The sequence below is a fragment of the Adiantum capillus-veneris genome, chromosome 18 (genome assembly GCF_014529385.1).
Source record: "Adiantum capillus-veneris isolate H3 chromosome 18, ASM1452938v2, whole genome shotgun sequence".
In the NCBI taxonomy this organism is placed as follows: Eukaryota; Viridiplantae; Streptophyta; class Polypodiopsida; order Polypodiales; family Pteridaceae; genus Adiantum; species Adiantum capillus-veneris.
This window is the reverse complement of record NC_140948.1, coordinates 145,983,776-146,006,769: the sequence shown is the minus strand read 5'-3', so window position 1 is coordinate 146,006,769 and position 22,994 is coordinate 145,983,776. Positions and strand designations below refer to the sequence as shown.

General features: G+C 46.1%; 1 protein-coding gene across 1 annotated transcript in view; it reads right to left on the bottom strand.

Moving 5' to 3' along the window:
• Window positions 1-22,994, bottom strand: part of LOC147436581 (Plastid-lipid associated protein PAP / fibrillin family protein) — a 138,748-nt gene that overhangs the window by 22,291 nt on the left and 93,463 nt on the right. Inside the window, exon 8 of the mRNA XM_086489452.1 lies at window positions 22,861-22,914. Within this exon, the coding sequence (XP_086345578.1) occupies window positions 22,861-22,914 (54 nt within the window). The remainder of the gene's footprint in view (window positions 1-22,860; window positions 22,915-22,994) is intronic.

Sequence of the window (22,994 nt, the reverse complement as noted above, 5' to 3'; positions counted from 1 at the left end):
GGGAAGTTCGTAGTTAGAGGACTTCTTCCAGGAGAGGATGCTGCTAGTATATGACGTCCCAGTCGAACAGTGTACTGAAAGAACGTGACTCTTGGGTGGTCTGCAGAAGAGAAGGGGTCCCTCCATAGCCACTCACCATGATCCCACTGTACTCGTGCCAACGGACAACACTCCCAAGCCCATAGCCTCCAGTGTCCTGTCTCAAGAACTGTTGGGTCAGGGTCTATGACGCAGGTCCGCCCACAGATGCCCACTACTCGAATCCTCAGAAAACAGCACTCTGCTACCTGCGGGGCCTCTATTGCAACTCGTTGTAGTCGTCCCCCACCCTGAAGCTCGAAGAACAGGGCTGAGACAGACTCTGAGCAGGCCCTGACTGAAATGAGAACCTCCAGTCGTGTGAAGGCTCCTATCCACCTCGGTGCTACTGGCTCGAGAGGCGTGAGCCACTCAGCTGGAACTGACTCTGAGATGTCTTCACACATGCTCTGCACCCCTCTCATGCCCTGTAGCTAGAAATCCTGCACCTCCTCTGACAAACCTGTGAACTCTAGCCAGTCACCTAGAGAGCGCGCTCGACTTGCTGCCATGGGACCCCAAGAAACATGAGGCCGACTACCAACCAAGTGGCCTCTCTGAGTGCTAACCATGGGGTTCCAGACGAGGGGCTGCCGTAGGCGCTCCTCCGTGCACGTCGGCTGTCTCTGCTCTAGGTCACGCTGTAAGAGCTCCCAAGATCGAAGCAAACTCACTGCGAAGCGGTCCTCCAGTCTCCTACTCAAACCAACTCGGCGCAACTCTGTAAAGATCCATCTAGTCGAAGGTTGCCAGGGGCCGCTTGACTGAGGCACCCTGGCACGAAGCCTCTGCAGCACCCGCTGCAGCACGTCATTGGCAGGAGGAGGGTCTCAGTCGAGTTCTTGGCAGACTTTTGGGAGAGGCTGTGGGACTCCAGACAGCCGAGGCGAGTCACCTTGTTTCAGTGGCTGGTCGCACATAGAGCCACAGCAGTAGGGAGCTGGCTAGTGCATAGTGGTCTCTCAGCCACATGTGCAGCTTGTGACCATTTGGTGGAGAGTCACCGTCACTGTCTTTGGGACTGTCCCTCGGCCTAGCAGGTGTGGCTACGAGTTCTTCGGCTGATGCCTGCTCTCTCCACGGCTCGACAGTACACTTGGGGGGCAGCGGCCCGGTACTTCAGTTTGAGCTATCTTCCACCAGCAAGATGATAGTGATACAGGGGGGGCGACCTACAATTCACCCTGCTACAGAGCTTACTCCACAGGAGTGGTGCAGTGAGAGAGAGGAGTGTTGGGAGCTCATTAGTGGCCTGACACTTTGGTTCATCTGGCGGGCCCGCTGTTTCCGCATCTATGAGGCTCGCCGTGTGCCACCAGCAGAGACTGTTCGGGATCTTTTGGCTAGAGCTGATCCATACTCTTAGAGGACAGCTTGAGGGACTACAGGGCAGCTCCGACCGCATGCGGGAGCGCCGCGAGGCTTTCCTTCGACTCTGGCACCCTGGGCCTTTCTACACCATAGTCCAGGGGGTGCTCAGATGGCACTACTGTCCACTTGTGTGGCTCTTCGCTCCTCCCATCTCTTGATTTAGCCTCATTGTATATATGCTGTTTTTTCATTGGGAGAGTCTCCCCATCATGCTTGTTGTAGCCCTCTCTTGCAGAGGTGGTTGTAGCCCTATGGGCAGTTTTCATTAACTATTAGAAGGATCTTTTTCTCGAAAAAAAAAATTTATGTGATGTCCCACAAGAGGGCCCTTCATTTGACTGATGTACAGCTGTGTGGGTTCATGCTTTTGTGCTGAGGCAAGAGCCTCCTTGAGCAAGAACAGGGGTAGCTAGCTGCTATTCCAAAGCAGGCACCAATGAGGGTCATAACCTCACCGTGCAGGTGCAAATTCAGCAGTTTGTATGTGTAGAAAATTGACTGTTTTTAAGCCATCCAGACGCCAGAACCCTTGGCAATCGTGGCCCATTGGCAGAGGACAGCTAGGGGACTGTTTGGGGCTGAAAACAGGGAAAACACCAGTAAATACAGCGAGCTGAATTCACTGTTTTTGGGCTGGAATCAGAGGGTATACGCCAGTGGAAGCGAGTTCTAGCAAGGGAATTGGTTTCGCGCAAGTTTTGGGGCTGTTATGCTGCCGAAATTTGGCCAAATCAGGTAGTATATAGAGGGATACACGTAAAGGATTCCCAGGACTACTCTGTAATTTACCCTCTCAAAGAATAAAGAAATACGGAAAGGGGCGCCAATTTTGGGGCCTACAAGTTCTTCGCGTCTGCTCGGGGCATTCTAGCTTCCGAGCCATGAGTGTGCTTAAGTGTTAATTCCCCTCGCAGCGTTCCTTTGCACGCTCTCTCTGTGGTGTTTAAAGTAAAGAATTTCAGGTGGAAGCCAACACCAACCGCCCCACGGGCCGGTTTCAATGTTCCATTGCCGGGACATCAATCACTTTTTCCTCAAAGAGTGAGCCTCGGTTGTTTTGGGTAAAGACATAAAGTATAGGAATGCGGAATTACACTATGGCCGACAAAGGGAAGGGCATTATGGAAGAGGGTTCCTCTTCAAAGGACAGACAGGAAATCCCTGGTTTTTGAGATTGACGAGAGCTCACAGCCACGTCAATCTGTACCTCCTGTCAATGTGAATGTCCCTCCAGTAGTACAGGGCTTTATAACTGGGCAACTTGAGGATGATGCGTTCAGGACTCGGTTAGTTGCCGTGGTGAATGTCTTTTCGCAGCTGGTGCAAAATCCAAGGTTTATGGAGTTCTTGCAAGCGCCACCAGTGCAATAGCAAAATAGGCAACCTACACCGTGTACGAAGCTTGTTGAGGCTCAAGCCCAAGTACTTCATGCGACTCAGCAAGAAAGAGAAACCCTCTCATGTTGCGGAGTCAGGGGCTCCAAAACAAGTTCCTCCCGTGCTTGAACAGGTGGCTAGAACGCCTATTCCATAGGTTATGCCAGTTCAGCCCGCCACCTTTCAGAGCCAGCATGCTGTCTTGAATGGACAGGGAACTTGTTACCAGCCAATGTACCTAGTTTTTCCACCACCCACAGTTCATCCTGGGTATTTCGGGGGTGGATCAGTGTTCCAAAGTATGGCTGGTTATGCACCTGGAAGTCAGCCGTACATGCCACGAACAGTGTTTGGGGATATGCAAGGCATCATGCCAAACCCCATGTATGGTAATATCAGCATGCAGCAAGGCACCTCTGACGCAAAATGTGAATGGCCAAGATGTGCCAATCATGCCTACTACAGTGCCCATGTTGCAGACCATTCCTTATGACAACTTGGGGGCACTGGAGAAGCCGAAAGGTTACAAAGAAGGTGGTGCAGCTGTAAAGTTCAGTACTTTCAGTGGCTTTGAGAATAAAGCAAAGGCTCTCACTTTCCTCCAACAGTTTGATACAGCTTATGCAGGAGGGAATTTTACAGAGGCCTCGAAAGTCAGGAAAGTTGCCACTTTCTTAAAGGACAATGCCCTTACTTTGTGGACGACATTGTTAATGCAAGGGCAGGCACCCACCACTTAGGTTTACTTCAAGCAAATGTTTGCATCTGCTTGGCTGTCAAATGAATTTGAAGCCGACGTCATGACAGATTGGCACTAGCTTACTTCAGCTACATGCAAGAGCTTGCTGGAGTATAATCGGAGGTTTTGTAAAGCGTTACTCTTAGTGACCTCCTATAGATTTGTGCCACTGACAGAGCAGATAGAGAAGTACTGTTGTGAGCTGCCTAAAGGGCTTCGGGATTACTATACCAAGAACAGAGTGGCTACCCTCACTCCGCTAATGGAAGTTGCTAACACTGGTCTTGCCTTGTTGAAAGGAGAGGACAGTGGGTTTCCGAGCAACGAGAAAGGAGGGCAACATAAGAAAACTTCGGCGAAGAAGCCCTTTGTGAAAACGGCTCCTGATGAGTCACAGGGGTCAGAAAAGGCCACCAAAGACAAGGATTCAGTTGGGACTTCTGGAGCGCAGGCAAAAGGAAGCCTTTTGTGCGCAAGTCGCTCGAGGAAAAGAAGGTCCTAATGGCTGAAAACAAATGCTTTATATGCGAGCAGCCTGATCACTTTGCTACCAATTGTCCACAAAGGAAAAGACCAGCTGACTCAGAGGATAAAGAAGACCAGAAAGGCAAGAAGCCTAAACCCACGGCAGGTTTGGTGCCAGACATGGTGGGTGATAGGCCCAGTTCAGATGCCAGTGAGTTATGCAGGACATTAGGTAAAGTTAGGGATCAGAGGACACTCATCTTCTTTGATCCAAGTGCCAAAGCCAACTTTATCTCACCAGAGTTAGCTATGAAGCTAGGCATCAGAGCTGAAGAGATGGGGTACACAGCACAGGCAGGGTTGGCATGTCCTGGACACTCAGAGTGTGTTACTCCCATTATTGGAAAGCTGTGTCTGCATATTCAGACGTATGTGGACACAGAAGAGTTCTACATCATGCCGCTGGAAGGATGTGATGCCTTGTTGGGGATCTCGTGGATGTTCCGAGTGGATGGAGTCTTGGATGCCTACAACAAAAAGATCACTGTACAACATAGGGACAAAACTCACATCTTGGATGTAAAGCTAAAAGGAGAGTCAGTCCCTATTGTATTTGCTTCTGCTATCACTTCTGTAATAAAGAATCATCTTTCTGTGTACTTGATTTTTACACATTATGTCTCAAATAATGATCAGTCAAATTTATCTGTGTTAGATAAAGAAAGGTCACCATTTTGCAAAAGTTTAATCTGATTCATTACCGTCGTAATTACCACCAGAGAGACCTGAGGACCATCGGATAGATTTGGTGCCAGGGTGTAGCCCACCAAATAGACCTCCCTACAGGGTTAGTGCGGTGCAGCAAAAAGAGATTATGGGCCAAGTTGAGGAGTTATTAGAGAAGGGGCTGATTCAGCCTAGTTCTTCACCCTTTTGCTCCCCAGTGCTCCTAGTGCAGAAGAAGGATGGCTCATGGCGCATGTGTATTGATTACCGTGCGTTGAATAAGAATACCATCAAGAATAGGCCTATTCCTCGAATTGATTATATTCTCGATCGTTTAGAGGGTGCTGCAATTTTCAGCAGGATAGACCTTAAGAGTGGGTGCCATGAGATTCGTATAAGGCTAGAAGATGTGCACAAGACTGCGTTTAGAACGACATTTGGTCTTTATGAGTTTCTAGTGATGCCGTTTGGTCAAATGCTCCTGCCACGTTCAACAGAATGATGGACCGCATTTTCCGCTCGCATCAGCAGTTTATTGGGACATTCTTTGATGACATGATAGTCTATTTGAAGAATGAAGAGGAGCATATGTGTCACTTGACCATCGTAATCGAAGAGTTGCGCAGTCACAGGCTACTTGTCAATCCTAAGAAAAGTGAATTCTTCCTCGAAGAGATCCACTTTCTTGGCCACATAGTCTCAAAGGATGGTGTTAGAATGGATCCTGCAAAGGTCGAAGCTATTAAGCAGGGTGGTCTCGTACGGTCCTGTACGTTTTGTACACGTAGGATGATATGCGGTACTAAACGAACTAAAAAAATTTATGATGTACGAGGACGTTATGTATGTTCAAAATAAAAAAAACAAATAATACTTAAGCCTAAGGCTTAGGCCTTAAAGAAACTTGACATTTGTACAGATTACAATTATGAGAGCTTGAGAGGGAGAGACCCAAGGGAGAGAAGATGGAGAGCTTGTCACTTGAGACTCGAGAGCTTCAATGGGAGCTTGAGGGGGAGAGATCCAAGGGAGAGAAGATGGAGAGCTTGAGCCTTGTCACTTGAGAGCTTCAATGGGAGCACATGGATGATGAGAGCATTGAGAGGCTAGAGCTTGTAGCTTGTAAGTTGTGTTGAGAACAAGGTGGAGGAGTTGCTTAAATAGATTATGGGAAGAGGAAGAGCATGGGAGAGGGAGAGCATGGGGCATTATGCATGTGAGAGGGAGAGCATGGCAATGGGCATTGGTACATGCCACATGGTTGCAAACATGCTCCAAAGCTGCTCCCTAAATGCCCACTAACGTTCACTGTCACCGTTCAAAAACTGCGGCCAACGGTCATAAAAGGCTACATATTTCGACTGAACGGAACGTACTAAACGTACTGAACGGAACGGGTCTGACTGAACGGTACTAGACGTCCCGTACGTCGAACGAAAACTACCCTGCTATTAAGACATGGCCAGACTTGAAGACTGTGCACGATGTCAGAAGCGTCTTGGGGTTGTGTTCCTACTATAGAAGGTTTATCAAAAATTTTACAGAGATAGCATCGCCTCTTCACGCTTTGCAAAAGAAAGAGGTCACTTTCAGATGGACCCAAAAAGAGATTTCAGCTTTTAGTCTCTTAAAGGAAAAGTTGATTTCAGATCCAGTAATTGTTTTGCCAGATCTCAGGAAGTCATTTGTGGTCCACTGTGACGCGTGTGGCAGTAGCATCGGAGCAGTGCTAATGCAAGATGGACGGGTAGTAGCTTATGAAAGCCGAATATTGCAAGGGCCAGAGAGGACTATGCAAGACTATGAGAAAGAGCTCTTGGCCGTGATTCATGCACTTTCTAGTTGGAAGCACTACCTCTTAGGTGTTGATTTTGTTGTCCAAACAGATCATCAAACCTTGCGATACTTCTTGACATAGTCAAAGTTATCCAAAAAGCATATGCGATGGGCAAACATTCTTTCTATGTTCCACTTCCAAATTATGCATGTGGAAGGCAAGAAGAATGTTGTGGTTGATGCGTTATCAAGAAAGCCACAAATTTCATCTGTGTCAATTCCTTATCATCATGAGTTAGATGACATGAAGGAACAATATGCTACTGATGAAGAGTTTGCAAGGATCTGTTTCAAGAGGGGCAACATCATGAGCACTACCTCCTCAGAGATACTTTTATGATGATGCATGGCAGACTTTGTGTCACTAGGCCATTGCGACATAAGGTCATGGAAGAGAGTCATGTCCCACCGTATGCAGGGCATCGTGGTATTGATGCGAGTCGTGACAGTTAAAGCGGTACAGACATTCTTCTATTGGCCTATCTTGAGGAGAGATGTGGATGCCTTTGTGCGAGCATGCATAGTTTGCCAAAAGGTCAAGTTTGACAGGCAAAAGGCACCATGGTTGTTACAACCACTGCCGATTTCGGATAAGCCATGGGAAAGCATTGCTATGGACTTTATCTTTGATCTTCCAAGAACGCCAATAGGGAATGATGGTATATGGACCATCAATTGCACGTTCAACAAGCAGGCCCATTTTATCCCTGTCAAGAAGAAGATAAAATCTGATCAGATGGCATGCTTGTTTATGTACAATGTGTTTAAGTACCATGGTATGCCACAATCGATTATCAGTGATCGTGATCCTCGCATGACCAGTTTGTTCAGGAGAGGATTGTTTGAGAACATGGGCACTACGCTCAAGTTCTCGTCTTCGTTTCATCCACAAACTGATGGACAGTCAGAAGAGGCTAATTCTACTGTCTTAGATCTGCTGAAATGCTATGTGTCAGATAATAAGGGCAAGTGGGAACAGTATTTGCCTATGCTTGAGTATGCGTACAATAATACGGTGCATTCTTCTACTGGCAAAGCACCTTTTGAGATTGTTGAAGGCGGCAAAAAGGTTCCTCCCATTTTGAATACAAAGGACAAGATCTTTAAGGCAGATCGATATGTTGAGAACATGGATGAGATGTATAAGAAATTTAAAGTTGCCTTGGAGAAGACTCAGGCAAAGCAGAAAAAGGTTGCTGATTGTCACCGTCGTGAATTGCTATTATCACCTGGTGATTGGGTTCTGTTAAGGTTCGAAAAGGCAAGGTTAAAGAAAATGAAGGGCAAGGAACGACTGTTTCCTAAGCTCAATATGCGTTATTATGGGCCTTTTCGAGTGCTTGACAAGGTCGCCGATGTGGCTTATAGGCTGAAATTGCCTGATGTGTGGAAGATTCATAATGCGTTTCACGTGAGTCTTCTAAGACCCTTCGTGGGTGATGTGCTAGAAGATATGCTAGATGAGGATCAGCCAGAAGTTGAGGAACTTGATGAGATCCGAGTGCCTGAGCAAGTTTTGGCACATAAGGACAGAAAAGTTAAACGACAGGCTGCAAGATGTTATTTGGTGAAGTTCAAGAACTATCTGCCTATGGATGCAAAGTGGATGGAAGAGTATGAATTGTTAGAGTCACCAAATGTATTGCAGCTTTACCTTGAAGCCTTTGGGTTACAACCTACCTGTGCCCCAACCCAACGTGTGCAAAGGAGGGGTAATGATCGAGCTAGTACATCAAATGTACATATGAATTCAGTGTAATAGATGGAAATGACAAAAGTATGAAGGTCTAATTAAGTCATTTGTATCTATGTGTTACGACCTTTCTTGCGGATACATGCGATGATAAAAGAGTGCTAATAGCACCAAATCATCACTGGCGTGTATTTATGGTATGCAATCCAAGACGTTTGCGATTTCAAGAGGGGGGTATGTCACGGGGACGTGGCAACTGTTAACTATGCCACGAGGACGTGGCAATTGTTGACCTTAGTTGTTGGTTTATTTCCAATGATTTTTGTTTTATTTTTGAGACCCTCTTTTTGAAGTAGCAAACGGTCGGACATTGTATGGCCAATGTGAACGGTAGTTTCACCCGCAGACGGGAAGTGGTCGGCACCGGAATTCGTATAGTAAGAGGATGTCTTGGCTCAGAGCAAGATCATGTAGGTCCGCCCGTCGCACTTAGCAAGTTGGTGGATACTAGGAAGTGAACTCAATAAAGGCATAAAGTCAAGGTGGGACTAGCAACAGAAAGTATCCGACAGTTGGGCAACCAGTCGGGAGATTTTTAAGCGGCAAACCCAAAACGGGAAAATGCTTGTAAATGCGCCAAGTGGCAGATTCTCATGGACTTGCCTCTTATAGAAAAATGGGCGCTGAATTTTATGCTGGGAGTGGCCTCATTTTGGTTTTAGTCACAGGTTAAGAGCTACGGAGTGCTTTCTTTCCATCTCATGTATAGTGTGGTGGTAGGAGTGATGCCCTCTACGCTACACACTGCTCTCTCTCTCTTCCCTACATGGAGTTATGTGATGCCCCACAAGAGGACCTTTCATTTGACTGACGTACAGCTGTGTGGGTTCATGCTTTTGTGCTGAGGCAAGAGCCTCCTTGAGCAGGAACAGGGGTAGCTATCTGCTACTCCAAAGCAGGCACCGGTGAGGGTCATAACCTCACCGTACAGGTACACATTCAGCGTTGTGTATGCGCAGAAAATTGACTGTTTTTCAGCCATATGGACGCCAGAACCCTTGGGAATCGTGCCCCACTGGCAGAGGACAGCTAGGGGACTGTTTGGGGCTGAAAACAGGGAAAAAACCAGTAAATACAGCGAGCTGAATTTACTGTTTTTGGGCTGGAATCAGAGGATATACGCCAATGGAAGTGAGTTCTAGCAGGGGAGTTGGTTTTGCGCAAGTTTTGGGACTGTTATGCTACCGAAAATTGGCCAAATCAGGTAGTATCTAGAGGGATACAGGTAAAGGATTCCTAGGACTCTACTTTGTAATTTACCCTCTCAAAGAATAAAGAAATACCGAAAGGGGTGCCAATTTCGGGGCCTACAGGTTGTCGACGTCTGCTCGGGGCATTCTAGCTTCCGAGCCGTGTGTGTGCTTAAGTGTCAATTCCCGTTGCAGGGTTCCTTTGCACGCTCTCTCTGTGTGTGTTTAAAGTAAAGAATTTTGGGTGAAAGCCAACGCCTACTACCCCACGGGCCGGTTTCACTATAATACCTAGTGAGCCACCTGAGCCAGCTCAAAGGTTGAAGGTCATAGAAGCTACTCCTGATGTGCTCTTGGTGGAAGCCTTGGAATTTGGTGCGCCTATGAAGAATCATAGAAGCGGGAAGACATCTCTCTTACAGGAGTTCACCCCCCCTCAACACACCCACCATTGGTGTCTGCCTATCCGACCAGAACAAAGCTCTCCTTTGTGTCTAGCGAACTCCCTTCACAAAGATTCCTCAATATGGGACACAACAAAAACAATGTTGATTTCAAGCTTGATGAATTACCTGATCATGATATCTATCTGTTGGATGGCCATCTTCCCTCACTACCCCCTTCCTACCCCCTACCCACCCCTAGACCCCCTATCGACCCCCTCGCCCCCCTATCTACCCCTCGTCCCCTACCCACCCCTATCTACCCCTCGCCCCTACCCACCCCTAGACCCCCTATCGACCCCTCACCACCTACCCACCCCTAGACCCCCTATTTACCCCTCGCCCCCTACCCACCCCCTACCCAGGGCTCGCCCCCCTACCCACCCCTCGTCCCCTCTACCCACCTCCTACCTAGACCTCGCCCCTACCCCCCCCCCCCCCCCCCCGGCTCTATCTAGGCCTCAACCCCCCTACCCACCCTTTCAACTCTCCTCTACTAGGGCTCCTAGCTTTGGGGTTTCTAAAGCAGGTGTTTTGGTGTTTCACAACAGGCGAGCAAGATAAAGAACCTTTTAGCTGTTTCCTTGTGACTTTCAAGCATTCACCTGGTTGCCATTCCGTTGCTGTAAATGCTTTTCATTCTGCCATCATGATGGCGCTAACCTTATTTGCGGTGTTACTTGAGCTTCTAGTCATCCCTCTTTTCGAGAAGAGTGCTGTTGCAGAAGGTGTTGCAAGGTTCATCTGCAAGCGTGGACCATGTCATTTTCCTCTCACTATGGGTATGGAGGATAAAGATGTGCTGGATCCAAACCGAGCATCTCTTTGCTGTGTAAGCCTCATTTTGTGTTGCCAATTGGGATTCTTGGACTATGCAATCATATTGGATCCCTGCCTATTCAAACGCTGAAGGCGTTTGCAAGCAGTGCAGTGTTTTTAACTCCAGTTTTGAGGCATGTAAGGTCATGGTTGGGCCTAGCACCGGCTTCAAGAAAGACGTATAGATGCGGTACCTAGTGGTTTTCTTTCACAATTTTTCAGTATTTCCTCTCACCGAGACAGTGAGCGGTCTTGTGGCGGGCAACCCGTAGCAGGCTATAGTGTCACTTTCACAAGACACAGTTAGTGCAGTTGGTCTGGTCTGGTTGACATTGGACGGAGACTCTCTGGGCTGGCAGTGACACGTGGCAAGGATACGGACGGTGGTCTAGTGGACATTGTGGCCAGGTCACCACCACCACTCAAGTTTGGAGATAGACTTAGGTGGCTGACATTTATGAGCCATTGGTGGATCTTCATATATGGTCCACCGTCGTCGTCTAGGTAGCGAGTCTATACACAACACGTTTGCACCATCCCTGCACATCTGAGCCTGAACAGTCCCATTGTACCCATGAGTTCTAGGCTGGAGCTGAGTGTTCTGCCACGCCATAGTCTGTATCGGTTCTTTGAGATAGTCGAGTCCTTATGTTCTCGTCTGCTGCTGTGTCTTGTGTTGATCAGCTGTTATCTATTGTTTCCTTTGTTTTCATTCTGTTTTGAGTGAGATGTCACGCACATTGCACTTAGGAGCATCCACTGTAGAGAGCACGAGACACTATCCGCGCTACAGCGAGCTATATGTATCAATGGCTGCAACTCCTCCTTGAATAACACTGCCACTCCTCCCGAGCCCTACCCTCTATGCTCTGATCGTGTCTCCTGTCTACAGACCGTCTCCCATTTGTATCCACTAATGTGAGGCATAGGCTGCCCAGGGGCCTGATGTGTCTCAGAGTAGAAGATGATGTCTCTCCCGTTAAAACTCTCCTCAAAAGCACCCAGATCAAGACACAGAACCATTAGAATTCCACGTAGCAACTTTGAGTGTGGTCCCATAGGTCTCACACCGTCATGTGGAGCGTGGCTCCAATATCACCACTCTTCCATCTCGGTTAAAAGCAATCTTACCTTTTTCCCTTGCCACTCTAGTCTCTGGCATTACCTCTTGCATATGGGCGACCCGTGAGAGGGTAAGGTCATCCCCAAGAAAGATGCCCGTCTCCTTAAGAGTTGGTCTCTTCTTCAAAAAGTCCTTCTCTTCCATGAAGGGAAAACAAAGGATAAGTGCCCTTTCTTTCGAGGTTTCCCCCTTGCTCCCACTTTTCTTGTTGCCCACTCTCCAAGCTCTTGAGTGCATCGGCTCATGAACTCCCATCAAAGACATGAGTTCTTTTACCTCTTCGTCTACATTATCTTTGTCTTTAAGGCCGCAGATTCTCATATGTAAAGAGCGTACACATCTTCTTTGCTCCTCTTCTAGTGTCAGGTTGATAATGGTGGGTGTGGATGTTGTTTCCTTACTTTTCCTTTTCTTTGCAACCTCAATCCATTTCTCAGCCTCATCTGCTTTCTGTCGAGTCTTTGTGATAACTTCCACCCAAGAGGTCGTCATTTCTTTATGCTGCTCTTCCCCCTCTTTGATGGCTCGCACTTGCTCTTTGATTGTGTTGAGTTCTTCTATTACAGAGTCTTGAGTGACGCAATCTCTTCGTCTTGGGCCGTTACACGATCTCCCATTGCAGTGATCTTGCTTTCTTGGGCCAAAACGCGATCTTCGAGCAGTTTTATTGTCCCTAATAGATGGCGGTTGATCTTGTTAATGGTCTCGGCAATTTCTTCTTTACACTTTTAAAATGCATCTGCTAAGAGGTCGGCCTTGTCATTCTGCTTCCTCATGTTTGGTCATTGTTAACAAATGAGAGGAAATTTTGTGGCAAAAGGAGACCTACACGTACAAGGACTTCCCCATTATGCATACATGTTCCCACATTAAGCATACATGACATACATTTCTGCAATTTCTGCAAATTACAACCAAGCCCCGCTTTATTCAATTTTTGCAATTTATACCAAGTCTGCAATTTTTTGAAATTCATCAATTTTGAATTCTGTTGATTTCTGAAATTCTATTTTCTGAAAAATCTGCAATATTTGAAATTCTGCACTGAAAAAATTCTGCGAATTTCTGACTGCCTGTTGTACCTATGGGAGGGGGGGGGGATTGCAAGGCAGCGAGAGAGAGAGAGAGAGAGAGAGAGAGAGAGAGAGAGAGAGAGAGAGAGAGAGAGAGAGACCTATGAGACCAATCGGTTACAAATGTTGGGTTAAAGGCCTAAATAACCCCTTTTTGTACATTTTTATACTTTGTCCAGGTTCATATTGAACTTGGACAAATATGAACCTGGACACATTTTTTAAAGGTCACTTATAATAAAAGTGGGAAAACCCAAAACTCAATTATTAAGTTTGAGTTTTCCCCAAAAACGTGAGCTCTCTCTCTCCCTCTTCTTCTGCTAGCGCTTCCTCTCTTGCTGCGCTTCGCCTCCCCTCTATGTACACACACTGCACTTCCTCGCGTGCTCTTTCACTTGCACACACCGCCGCGTGCTCATCAACTGGTATCGCCAAGGGATCGTCCCCGGACACTAGTGGGCCCCCGGGCTTGCACTTTTGACCTAAAACAGGTAAAAATCAGCAAATTACAGGTCATTACAGCAAAACGCAGGTATTGCAAAGCATGTATTAAGGTGTGGGTTCGCATTCCCTTGGTCCCCACTGCCCGAAAACACTGAAATTGCCGAAAACAGTTCGTCAAAACAGGTGTTTCCAACAAATTTCAGATTTGCGCAGGTTTTTTGCAAGTGTATTTCGATGTATATACAATAGGGAAAGTGCAAATCGCTCTAATTTATGCACATTGACCTCGTCTTGCCTATGTATGACCATCTGTGGGCCAATTTCATGCAAAATTGATGCAACAAATTGGGGCTTTTGCTCATACATGCCTCTAAAGGCTGTGTTTTAGCCTTATGTATGTCTTGTGAGGGTAAAAACAACCAAAATTGTTGTTTTTGGGCACAAATTAGCTCGCTGAAATTTTCTGCGCAGAAAATTCAGAACTCGATTTTTGTGCCTAAACTGACCCGTTTTGCCTCGAATTGCTCCTGTGACTATTTGGAGTTGTTGTACACACTCCTGTGAGGCTGTACTTTGTTTTTGGTGCGTTTTGCCCAAAATTTCAGCAAGTTAGCTCTCCTTTTGTGCAACTATGGCGTCATCCTCCTCGGACGTGAAGAATCTCTTTGAGATCCGGCGCTTCGAAGGTACAGGTTTTGACCTATGGAAGGACAGAATTCAAGGAATTCTCTTCCTTAAAGACTGTGACAGGGCATTAGAGGAACACAAGCCAGAGGACATGTCTGATGATGCATGGGCCACTTTGAACAAGAAGGCCATTACTTACATAAAGATGGCCGTTTCTGACGAGATCTTGGTAGATCTAAAAGGTCTTATGACTGCTTTTAGTTTGTGGGCAAAGTTGAAGGCAACGTATGAAAATACAACGCCGGTCAATCAAGTGCATTTGATGCGAAAACTTGTTGGCATGCAATTGAATGAGTCAAAGAGCGCTGCAGAGCACTTGTCGTCGTTTATAGGTACTTTGTCGCAGTTGCAGGATTCAGGCATGCCTCCCTTTGATGATAAGCTGAAAGCTATCTTCTTGCTTATGACCCTACCTGATTCTTGGGAGACATTGGTGGTTTCACTGTCTAATAACCCCAATCTGACCTTTGATGGTGTTAGGGATTCTATTCTCAATGAGGAAATCAGGAGGAAAGCAGGTGGAGAGGGAGGCAGCTCAGCCAACATCGTTAGAGGCAGGACAGAGAAGAAGAATAACTATGCACAGAGAAGTAAGAGTAAGAGCAAGGAAAGGGGAAATGCCAGCAAAGGCAAGGGTGATGTGACATGCTATCAATGTGGCAGGAAAGGTCACAAGAAGCCCGATTGCAGGTATTATAAGGCAAAGTAAGAAAGAAAGAAGAATGGAGGAGACAAAAAGAAAGAGAAGAAAGAAGTCAAGACAGATGCACAGGACAGCTCTAAGGACAAGGAGAAGGCCAATGTGGCCTCTAGTGTTGTTATTGAGGAGTTGTCAGATGTAGAGGACATCCTATGTGCTACTTTGTCAGCTGATGATGCTCATGAGTTTGATGCCTCTCTCTATGTTCATACACAGGACATGCAGATCACTAAGAGTGATCTTATTGATGCTTTGTTAACTGTGAATGATGCATTGTCCCAGACTTGGATTGTTGATTCCGGTGCTTCATTTCATGTAACCCCTATCAAGGAGTGTTTCTCTACTTTTGATGCGGGCAAGCGTGGCCATGTATACCTTGGAAACAATCATGCATGTTCCATTGAGGGTATTGGCACTGTGCATCTCTCCATGGATGGCACAAATGAGCTTGTCTTCCATGATGTTCGATATGTGCCGCGAATCAAGAAGAGTCTGCTTTTTGTTGGTCAGATGGATATGCATGGTTACAGCATCTTGTTTGAGAGAGGGTCATGGAAAATGACTAAAGGCTCAAGGCTGATTGTAAAGGGCACAAAGAAAGGGACACTTTACTGCATGCATGGAAAGGCCGTGTTGGGCAAGTTTATTGCATTGGCTGAAATTAACTCTCACATGGAGTTGTGGCACAAGAGGCTTGGCCATATGAGCCAAAAGGGTCTTTCTAAGCTTTGTACTTTGAACAAGCTTGATGCTAAAGGCACAAAGCTTGACTTTTGTAATGAATGTCAATATGGCAAGCAAGTAAAGCGTTCTTATTACTCTGGTGTCTCTCGTAAATCTTGTGTGCTTGATCTTGTACATTCCGATGTATATAGCATGCCTACTGAGTCTATGGGTGGTGCATATTATTTTGTCTCCTTTGTTGATGATCATTCTAGGAAAATTTGGGTTTATTTGCTTAAGTCTAAGGATGAAGCCTTTGCTGCGTTTAAGAGATTTCATGCATTTGTGACCACCCAAATTGGTAGAAAGCTAAAATGCTTGCGTACAGACAATGGGGGGGAGTACACAAGTGCTGAATTTAACAAGTTTTGTGAAAATTTGGGCATTAAGAGGAAGCTTAGTGTACCATACAACCCCTCTTCTAATGGTGTGGCTGAAAGATTCAATAGGACACTTTGTGAGAGGGTGAGATGCATGCTTTCCACAACTAATCTCTCTCATGGATTTTGGGGAAAAGCTTTGAAAACTGCAGTGCATATATGCAATCGATCCCCTCACATGTCTTTGAAAGGTGACATCCCTGAAGATGTTTCGTCTGGCAAGCCTGCTTCATATGATCACTTGCGCATTTTTGGTTGCGAAGCTTTTGTGCATGTAAGACCGGAGTTGAGGAGTAAACTAGATGCGAAGTCCATTAAAGGCCTCTTCATGGGATATGGTGAAGAAGGCGAAATGGGTTACAGGATTTGGTCACCTCAGCTCAAAAGGGTTGTGCGCAGCCGGGATGTTGTTTTTAATGAGGCAAGGCTGCTTCAAAACAATTGTGCCTCAAAGCATGACCATAAAAGGATGAAATTTCAGCATGACCAACCACCTGTTAGGCCTATTTTTGACCCTCAGGATGCACCACAAATGGCTGAAAATGTAGATGATCCAGATGATGTTGGATAGCAAATTGAGGCTCCTGAAGGGCATTTGCAGCCAAGAAACAATGCTGAAAATGGTGCTGAAAATGATGTACAGTAGCCCATTGTTGATGATTTTGTCGTGCCACCTGATGTAAACCCATTGCCTGATAATGTGGATCATTGGGTGAGGCGATCTACTCATCAAAAACGGCCTGTGAGTCGATATGACCCCTCTTTCCATTACATTATGTTGACAGATGAGGGAGAGCCTCTTACGTATAAAGAGGCAAAGACATGTGAGCACAGCGACAAATGGGAGCTTGCTATGCAGGAAGAGATTAAAGCTTTGCATGCTAATCATACTTGGGATTTGGTTGAATTGCCCAAAGGAAGGAAGGCTATTCCTAACAAATGGGTGTATAAAATCAAGACTGTTGATGCAAAACCCAAGTATAAGGCAAGGCTTATGGCAAAGGGATATGTTCAAACCAAGGGCATAGACTTTCAGGAGGTGTTCTCTCCTGTTGTGAAGATGACCACTTTGCGTGTACTGTTTGCCATAGTGGCTGCTCTTGTTTTGGAAATGGACCAAATGGATGTACATACCGCTTTCTTGCATGGTGATGTGGAAGAAGAGCTTTACATGAAGCAACCCGAGGGTTTTGTCATCCCTGGCAAGGAACATTTGGTATGTATGCTCAAAAGAAGCTTGTATGGGCTGAAACAATCATGTAGACAGTGGTATAAGAAGTTTAATCGCTTCATGCTTAAACATGGTTACAAAAGAAGCCATGCAGACCATTGTTTGTATACCAAGCGTGATGAGGATGGCAGCCCTATTATTCTTGTGCTCTATGTAGACGATATGTTGATAGCTGCAAAGAAAAGCAGCATTGTTGATGCTCTTAAAGGGCAGCTGAAATCTGCGTTTTCAATGAAAGACCTTGGGGCAGCTGAACATATACTTGGAGTGCGTGTTACACAGCAAAGAGACAAGTGCCTATTGTATTTGTCACAAGAAAAGTACATTTAAAAGGTGCTGGACAGATTTAACATGGCTGAAGCAAAGCCTCTTGGTGTGCCATTACAGCCATATGTTAAAATTTCCAAGGATGATTGTCCCAAGTCAAAGGAAGAACCAATGACATGCGAAGTGTGCCTTATGCTTCAGCTTGTGGTTCACTTATGTATGCTATGGTTGCTACTAGGCCTGACATAGCCCATGCAGTGGGAGTTGTGAGCCGGTTTATGGCTAATCCAGGCAGGTTGCATTGGGATGCAGTGAAGTCCATTATGAGGTACTTGAAAGGGACTAAAAACAAATGCCTCTGCTATGGTAAAGGACCAATGGAGTTGAAGGGATTTTGTGACTCTGACATGGCTGGTGATGTGGATACACGGAAATCTACAAGTGGCTATGTATTTACTCTTGCGGGAGGTGCTGTTTCATGGTGTTCTAAATTGCAAAAGATTGTTGCATTGTCTACGACAGAGGCTGAATATATTTCAGCCACTGAGGCTTCCAAAGAAGCTATTTGGTTAGCACGCCTATGCAGTGAGTTTGGTTTGCCTGCCAAGGCACCTATGCTTGGTTGTGATAGCCAGAGTGTCATATGTCTGGCAAAGAACGCCATGTTTCATGCACGCACAAAGCATATTGATGTGCGGTATCACTTCATACGAGAAGTGCTTGAGGATGGCCTTATTACATTGGTTAAGGTCCATACATCACAAAATCCAGCCGATGCTCTCACTAAGTGCTTACCCAAAGCACAACATCATCTATCCATAGAGATGGTGGGCGTCACGTAGCTTAAAGGCGCCATTTATGCCTTTAAGTGGGAGGTTGTTGGGTTAAAGGCCTAAATAACCCCTTTTTGTACATTTTTATACATTTTTTAAAGGTCACTTATAATAAAAGTGAGAAAACCCAAACCTCAATTATTGAGTTTTCCCCAAAAACGTGAGCTCTCTTTCTCCCTCTTCTTCTGCTAGCGCTTCCTCTCCTGCTGCTCTTCGCCTCCCCTCTATGCACACACACTGCACTTCCTCGCGTGCTCTTTCACTTGCACACACCGCCGCGTGCTCATCAACAAACTCGTGAATCTGATACAATGTCTGGGTACAAAAAAGAGATATTAAAATGAATCTAGAAGTGCTACGAGTTGGAACTATACGAGGTATGTGTGACCACTAATACAATGGGTTGCTCAATACAAGAGGGTGCTATAATGAATGACGAATCCATCTTCATATGTACTCTGGATGTCGAGATAGTATGGCTCGAATCCTCTGCTTTAGTCTCCGTCATTGCTGTGAAGCTCCTCTCCTTAGTCATGGGCATCTGGATCTCCCTAGCTGCAATGCTCGGTCAATGAGAGTACCACGGGTGTGAGTATGGCTGAGCTTTGCAGTGGTGAATGCTACTCTGTCTGTCCAGTGTCTAGTGTGAAGAAATCAGTGATCTGTCTTTGGGATTGTCTCTCTCCAGATCTTAGTAAACTATCTCTATGTCTGTGTAACTCAAGTAGTTACAGTCCGAGACATCTCTGGTCGTGATAGCTCATGACTCTAGAAAAGGGTCTGAACCCCTCTCTGAATAGACAGTGAAAGCGACCTCGTATCTCGTAATACACTGTGCACTGACATATATAATGCATCTCTGACTTTGTATGGCATAGGCGGCATATCCGGCTAGCTGTTGGTATCTCTCTGAATCCACTAGATTCAATCTCAAGCTGGTGTTAAGATGCCCGTATCTAACCAATGGCACACCATAACCCATGAGATAGATGTGTATCCATATAGTTGGGTCGAATCACAAACCCATCCCTTGTGAGTTGGAGAAGATGCTTTCTATAGAAAGCCATCTTCGTGCCCAACTCCTGTGTTGGCTCTATCCATGTCCTCCCGTTGTCCAATTGGGTTAGGTCATGGTGAATGAGTCTAGAAATCTCCACCCATGTAAGAGACAACAATGGTGCATCGAGGGAGCACTGGAAGGGAGGCAAGTTGTCCATGCTAAAGCCATGTATCTGGAACCATGATGACATCTGTCTATACCAGCATGATGTGTCCCCCTGTAAAGCTAACTGTCTAGAGGACTCAAGGGCCAATCTGGCATATGTCTCTAGTAGTATCCCATAAGTTGTGCATAAATGAGACTAACCTAGTCAGCGCCTCCATCTCCATAGTGGGGCGTGCTAACTCCGCACTAATGATCTCATGTGGCATGGAGGTCTTGGCTCTAATCAACCGAGAGATCATAGATACCAAGGGCCTCTCCATACCTCAGTCACCATCTCCGTGAGATGTCTTTTATACTTGGTCTGCTTTCTGTCCTATGAATGTCTGTCAAGCCCCAAATCTCCTATATCCAGCTCTCTAAGCATCTCCTTTGAAGTGTCATAGAAGACTGTTTGAGCATTGTCCGTCCAGGCATTGAAGTTCCCTAGGAGGAGGATGTCACCATCCTTGGAAAACTCTCATATGTCATCATCTAGGACAGAGAAAGGTGACTACCCTCTAGGCCGAACATAAACTGATGTACTGGGGGGAAGTAGCATATGGCAATGTATTAAAATCGTCTTGTGTCGGCCCTCATCCTCACCCACACGTATCTAGCATAATCATCTCTTCGTACAATGTGTAGAAGTGGTTGTAGCTCCTCTCTGAATAATACTGCTACCCCCCCCCCCCCCCCGATCCTCTACTCCCATGCTCAGAACTCGTATCACTCCGGCAAGCTGTCTCCCATCTATATCCCGTCACATGTGGCATCATCTGTCTAGGGGCCGAATGAGTCTCTAAGAAGAATATAATGTCCCTGTCTCGAAAGCTATCCTCAAAGGCGCCCACATCCAACCTATAAGATCCATTACAATTCCAGGCTGCCATCTTCAATATGGTCCCATAGGTCTCACACTGTCATGTAGAGCGTCGATCTACAATTGCCACCCGACCATCTCTGTAGAAGGCTATCTTTCCCTTCTCCCATACTGCTGTAATCTCTGGCATCACCTCTCTCATGTAAGCCAGCTGCGAGAGGGTGAGATCATCACCAAGAAAAATACCTATCTTCTTAAGGGTGGCCTCTTCCTCAAGAACTCCAAGGAGGGGAAATGTAGTATGAGTGCACTGTCCTTTGAGGACTCTCCCAAGGCCTTCACTCCTCTTGCCCACCGTCCATGCCTTTGTGTGTAAAGGCTTCTCCATCCCCATCATAGACATGAGGCTTGTGACCTTCTTTTCAACATTGTTGACATCCTTGAGGCCGGTGACCGTCACATGTAAGGCACGTACCCGCCTTCTTTGCTCTTCTTCACGGGTCATGTTAATGATGGTAGGTGTTGGTGTATAAGAAGCCTCTTTACTTTTCCCTTTCTTGGCGACCTCGATCCACTTCTTTGTCACCTCCACTTTCTTTTGTGTCTTGGTGATGAACTCGACCCAAGATGAATTCTTTTCCTCCTCCTTAATGACCCGCACTTGCTCTTCCATCCCAGAAGGCTGAAATTCCCCTTCTTCAAGTTGCCCAATTTTGGCTTCAAGAAGCTCACCTTGTAGAGTGTGGATGGTGGAATCTTGGATGACCACTCTCCTCGAGCGAAGCGATCCTCTACGCATGCTATCTCTTTCTTCACTCCATCTTTGAAGAATAGTGCTCCTCTCCTTCCTCCACTCTTCCACTTCATTTCTCCATTCTCTCATTTCCTTCTCTATTGTTGACATCCTCTTCCTTGTCCACATGAAGGAGGTTTTGTGGGCGGCTCGCGAGGTATGCGTCTTCTTATACATGGGACAGGGAAGCCATTGGCACTTCTCTCATTTCTCCATAAGGCTTCACGTGGGTAGAGAGAAATGGAAAATGAAATGTTATATTAGCGTCTTCAAAAGGCCAAAATGACCTATGAGACCAAAAAGTCACAATTGGTGAATCTGATATCATGTCTGAGTACGGAAATTACGAAGTTACAAAGGGCTAACACTAAAACTAAAACACTAAGGAGAAAGGAAATAAATCTGAAGTTGATTTGGGATTGAGACAAGATACAGGGGGGTTTAGATGAAATCTCTTATTGGTCGCTGTCGGATCTCGTCAACCTCCTCCATGGTCAATACTCTAGTTGGGCGTCTTGCATGTCGAGCTAGAATGATCTGTATCTTCTGTTGCAGCCTTCGTAGTGGTGGGAGACCCCCCGAGGTCGTGGGCGTCTTGATTTGCCTAGCTCAGAGAGAGAGCCATGAAATAGGTGGGTGTCCATATACCTGGGGCGTGAGATAAACCCATCATCTATCGTGCGGAGAAGATGGTCTCCATAAAAAGCCATCTCTGTCCCCAACTCATGTGACGGAGACAACCAAGTCCTAGTATCCAGCTGAATGAGATCATGTCTGATAATCCTGCTAATCTCTGAATGTGTAAGGGTGAGGGATGGTGCATCCAGGGAATACTAAAAAGGGGGCAGACTGTCTATAGAAAATCCATGTAGCTCAAACCAAGATGATATCAGTGCAAACCAACATGAAGTATCGCCCTCACTAGCCAACTGTCGCAATGACTCAAGCACTAGTCACGCATATTTGTCACATGGGAACTTCCATGTGCTATGAATGAAAGACACTGATCTAGCAAGAGACTCCACTGCAACTGGTAGTGCACTCATCTCAGCTCCGATAATCTCATGTGGCACTGAGGCTTTAGCCCAGATCAGTTTGGAGATCATGGATGCAAGTGGTCTCTCCATAGATCTCCATCCATCATATGTGTGCCCTGATCTACTATGATGACCCGGGGTAGGCCCCTATATCTGCACTCCATAAAGCATGGTAGAAGTGATCAAAGTGTCAAATAGCCACAGCTTAGTGCATGATCCTGAAACTGCACCTGTGAACATATCCTCTCTAGTCCTCCTCATGCTGCATATCCCATTGTCAATCTCGCCTCTGAAACACCTCTCATAGAGAAAGTAGGTCCACCAAATACAAGACCAAGATATGTATAGGAGTCTACATACTCTACTATCTCCTGTCCACATGTAAAAATAGGTGCTGAGCCTCTCCCTTGAAAGACATAGTGACAGGAATTAGCACTATTGTGAGGCGTATGTTCCCATTTCCAAACACTGGGTACCTACTATCACATAGGACTTAAGTGTTTGGCTGCTTCCCTGTCAACAGACAATTACCCAACCACTTGGCAAATCATTTGATGGTTTTCTCACTGATAGACATCAGCCGTGGCTGTACAGAGAAACCAATTAGTACACATGGAAAATTAAGAGGATCTACCCTTCTAAACAGGCATATATATACATGACCCCAAAAGCTCATCAATTAATATCAGCTTTGGTAATCTCCAAATGAAAAATAATCCTTGAAATGGATAAAAGGCTAATTTGTTACCTGCCAGCTCGGAAAACCTGTTGTGGCTTTTTGCAGCCAGTTTGCATCAGCTGCCTGTACAAAGCAAAGCAGACAAAGTATCTTCTCTCCATCTGACAAAAATAAAACCTGGCACTTAAAAAGGGGACACAAGA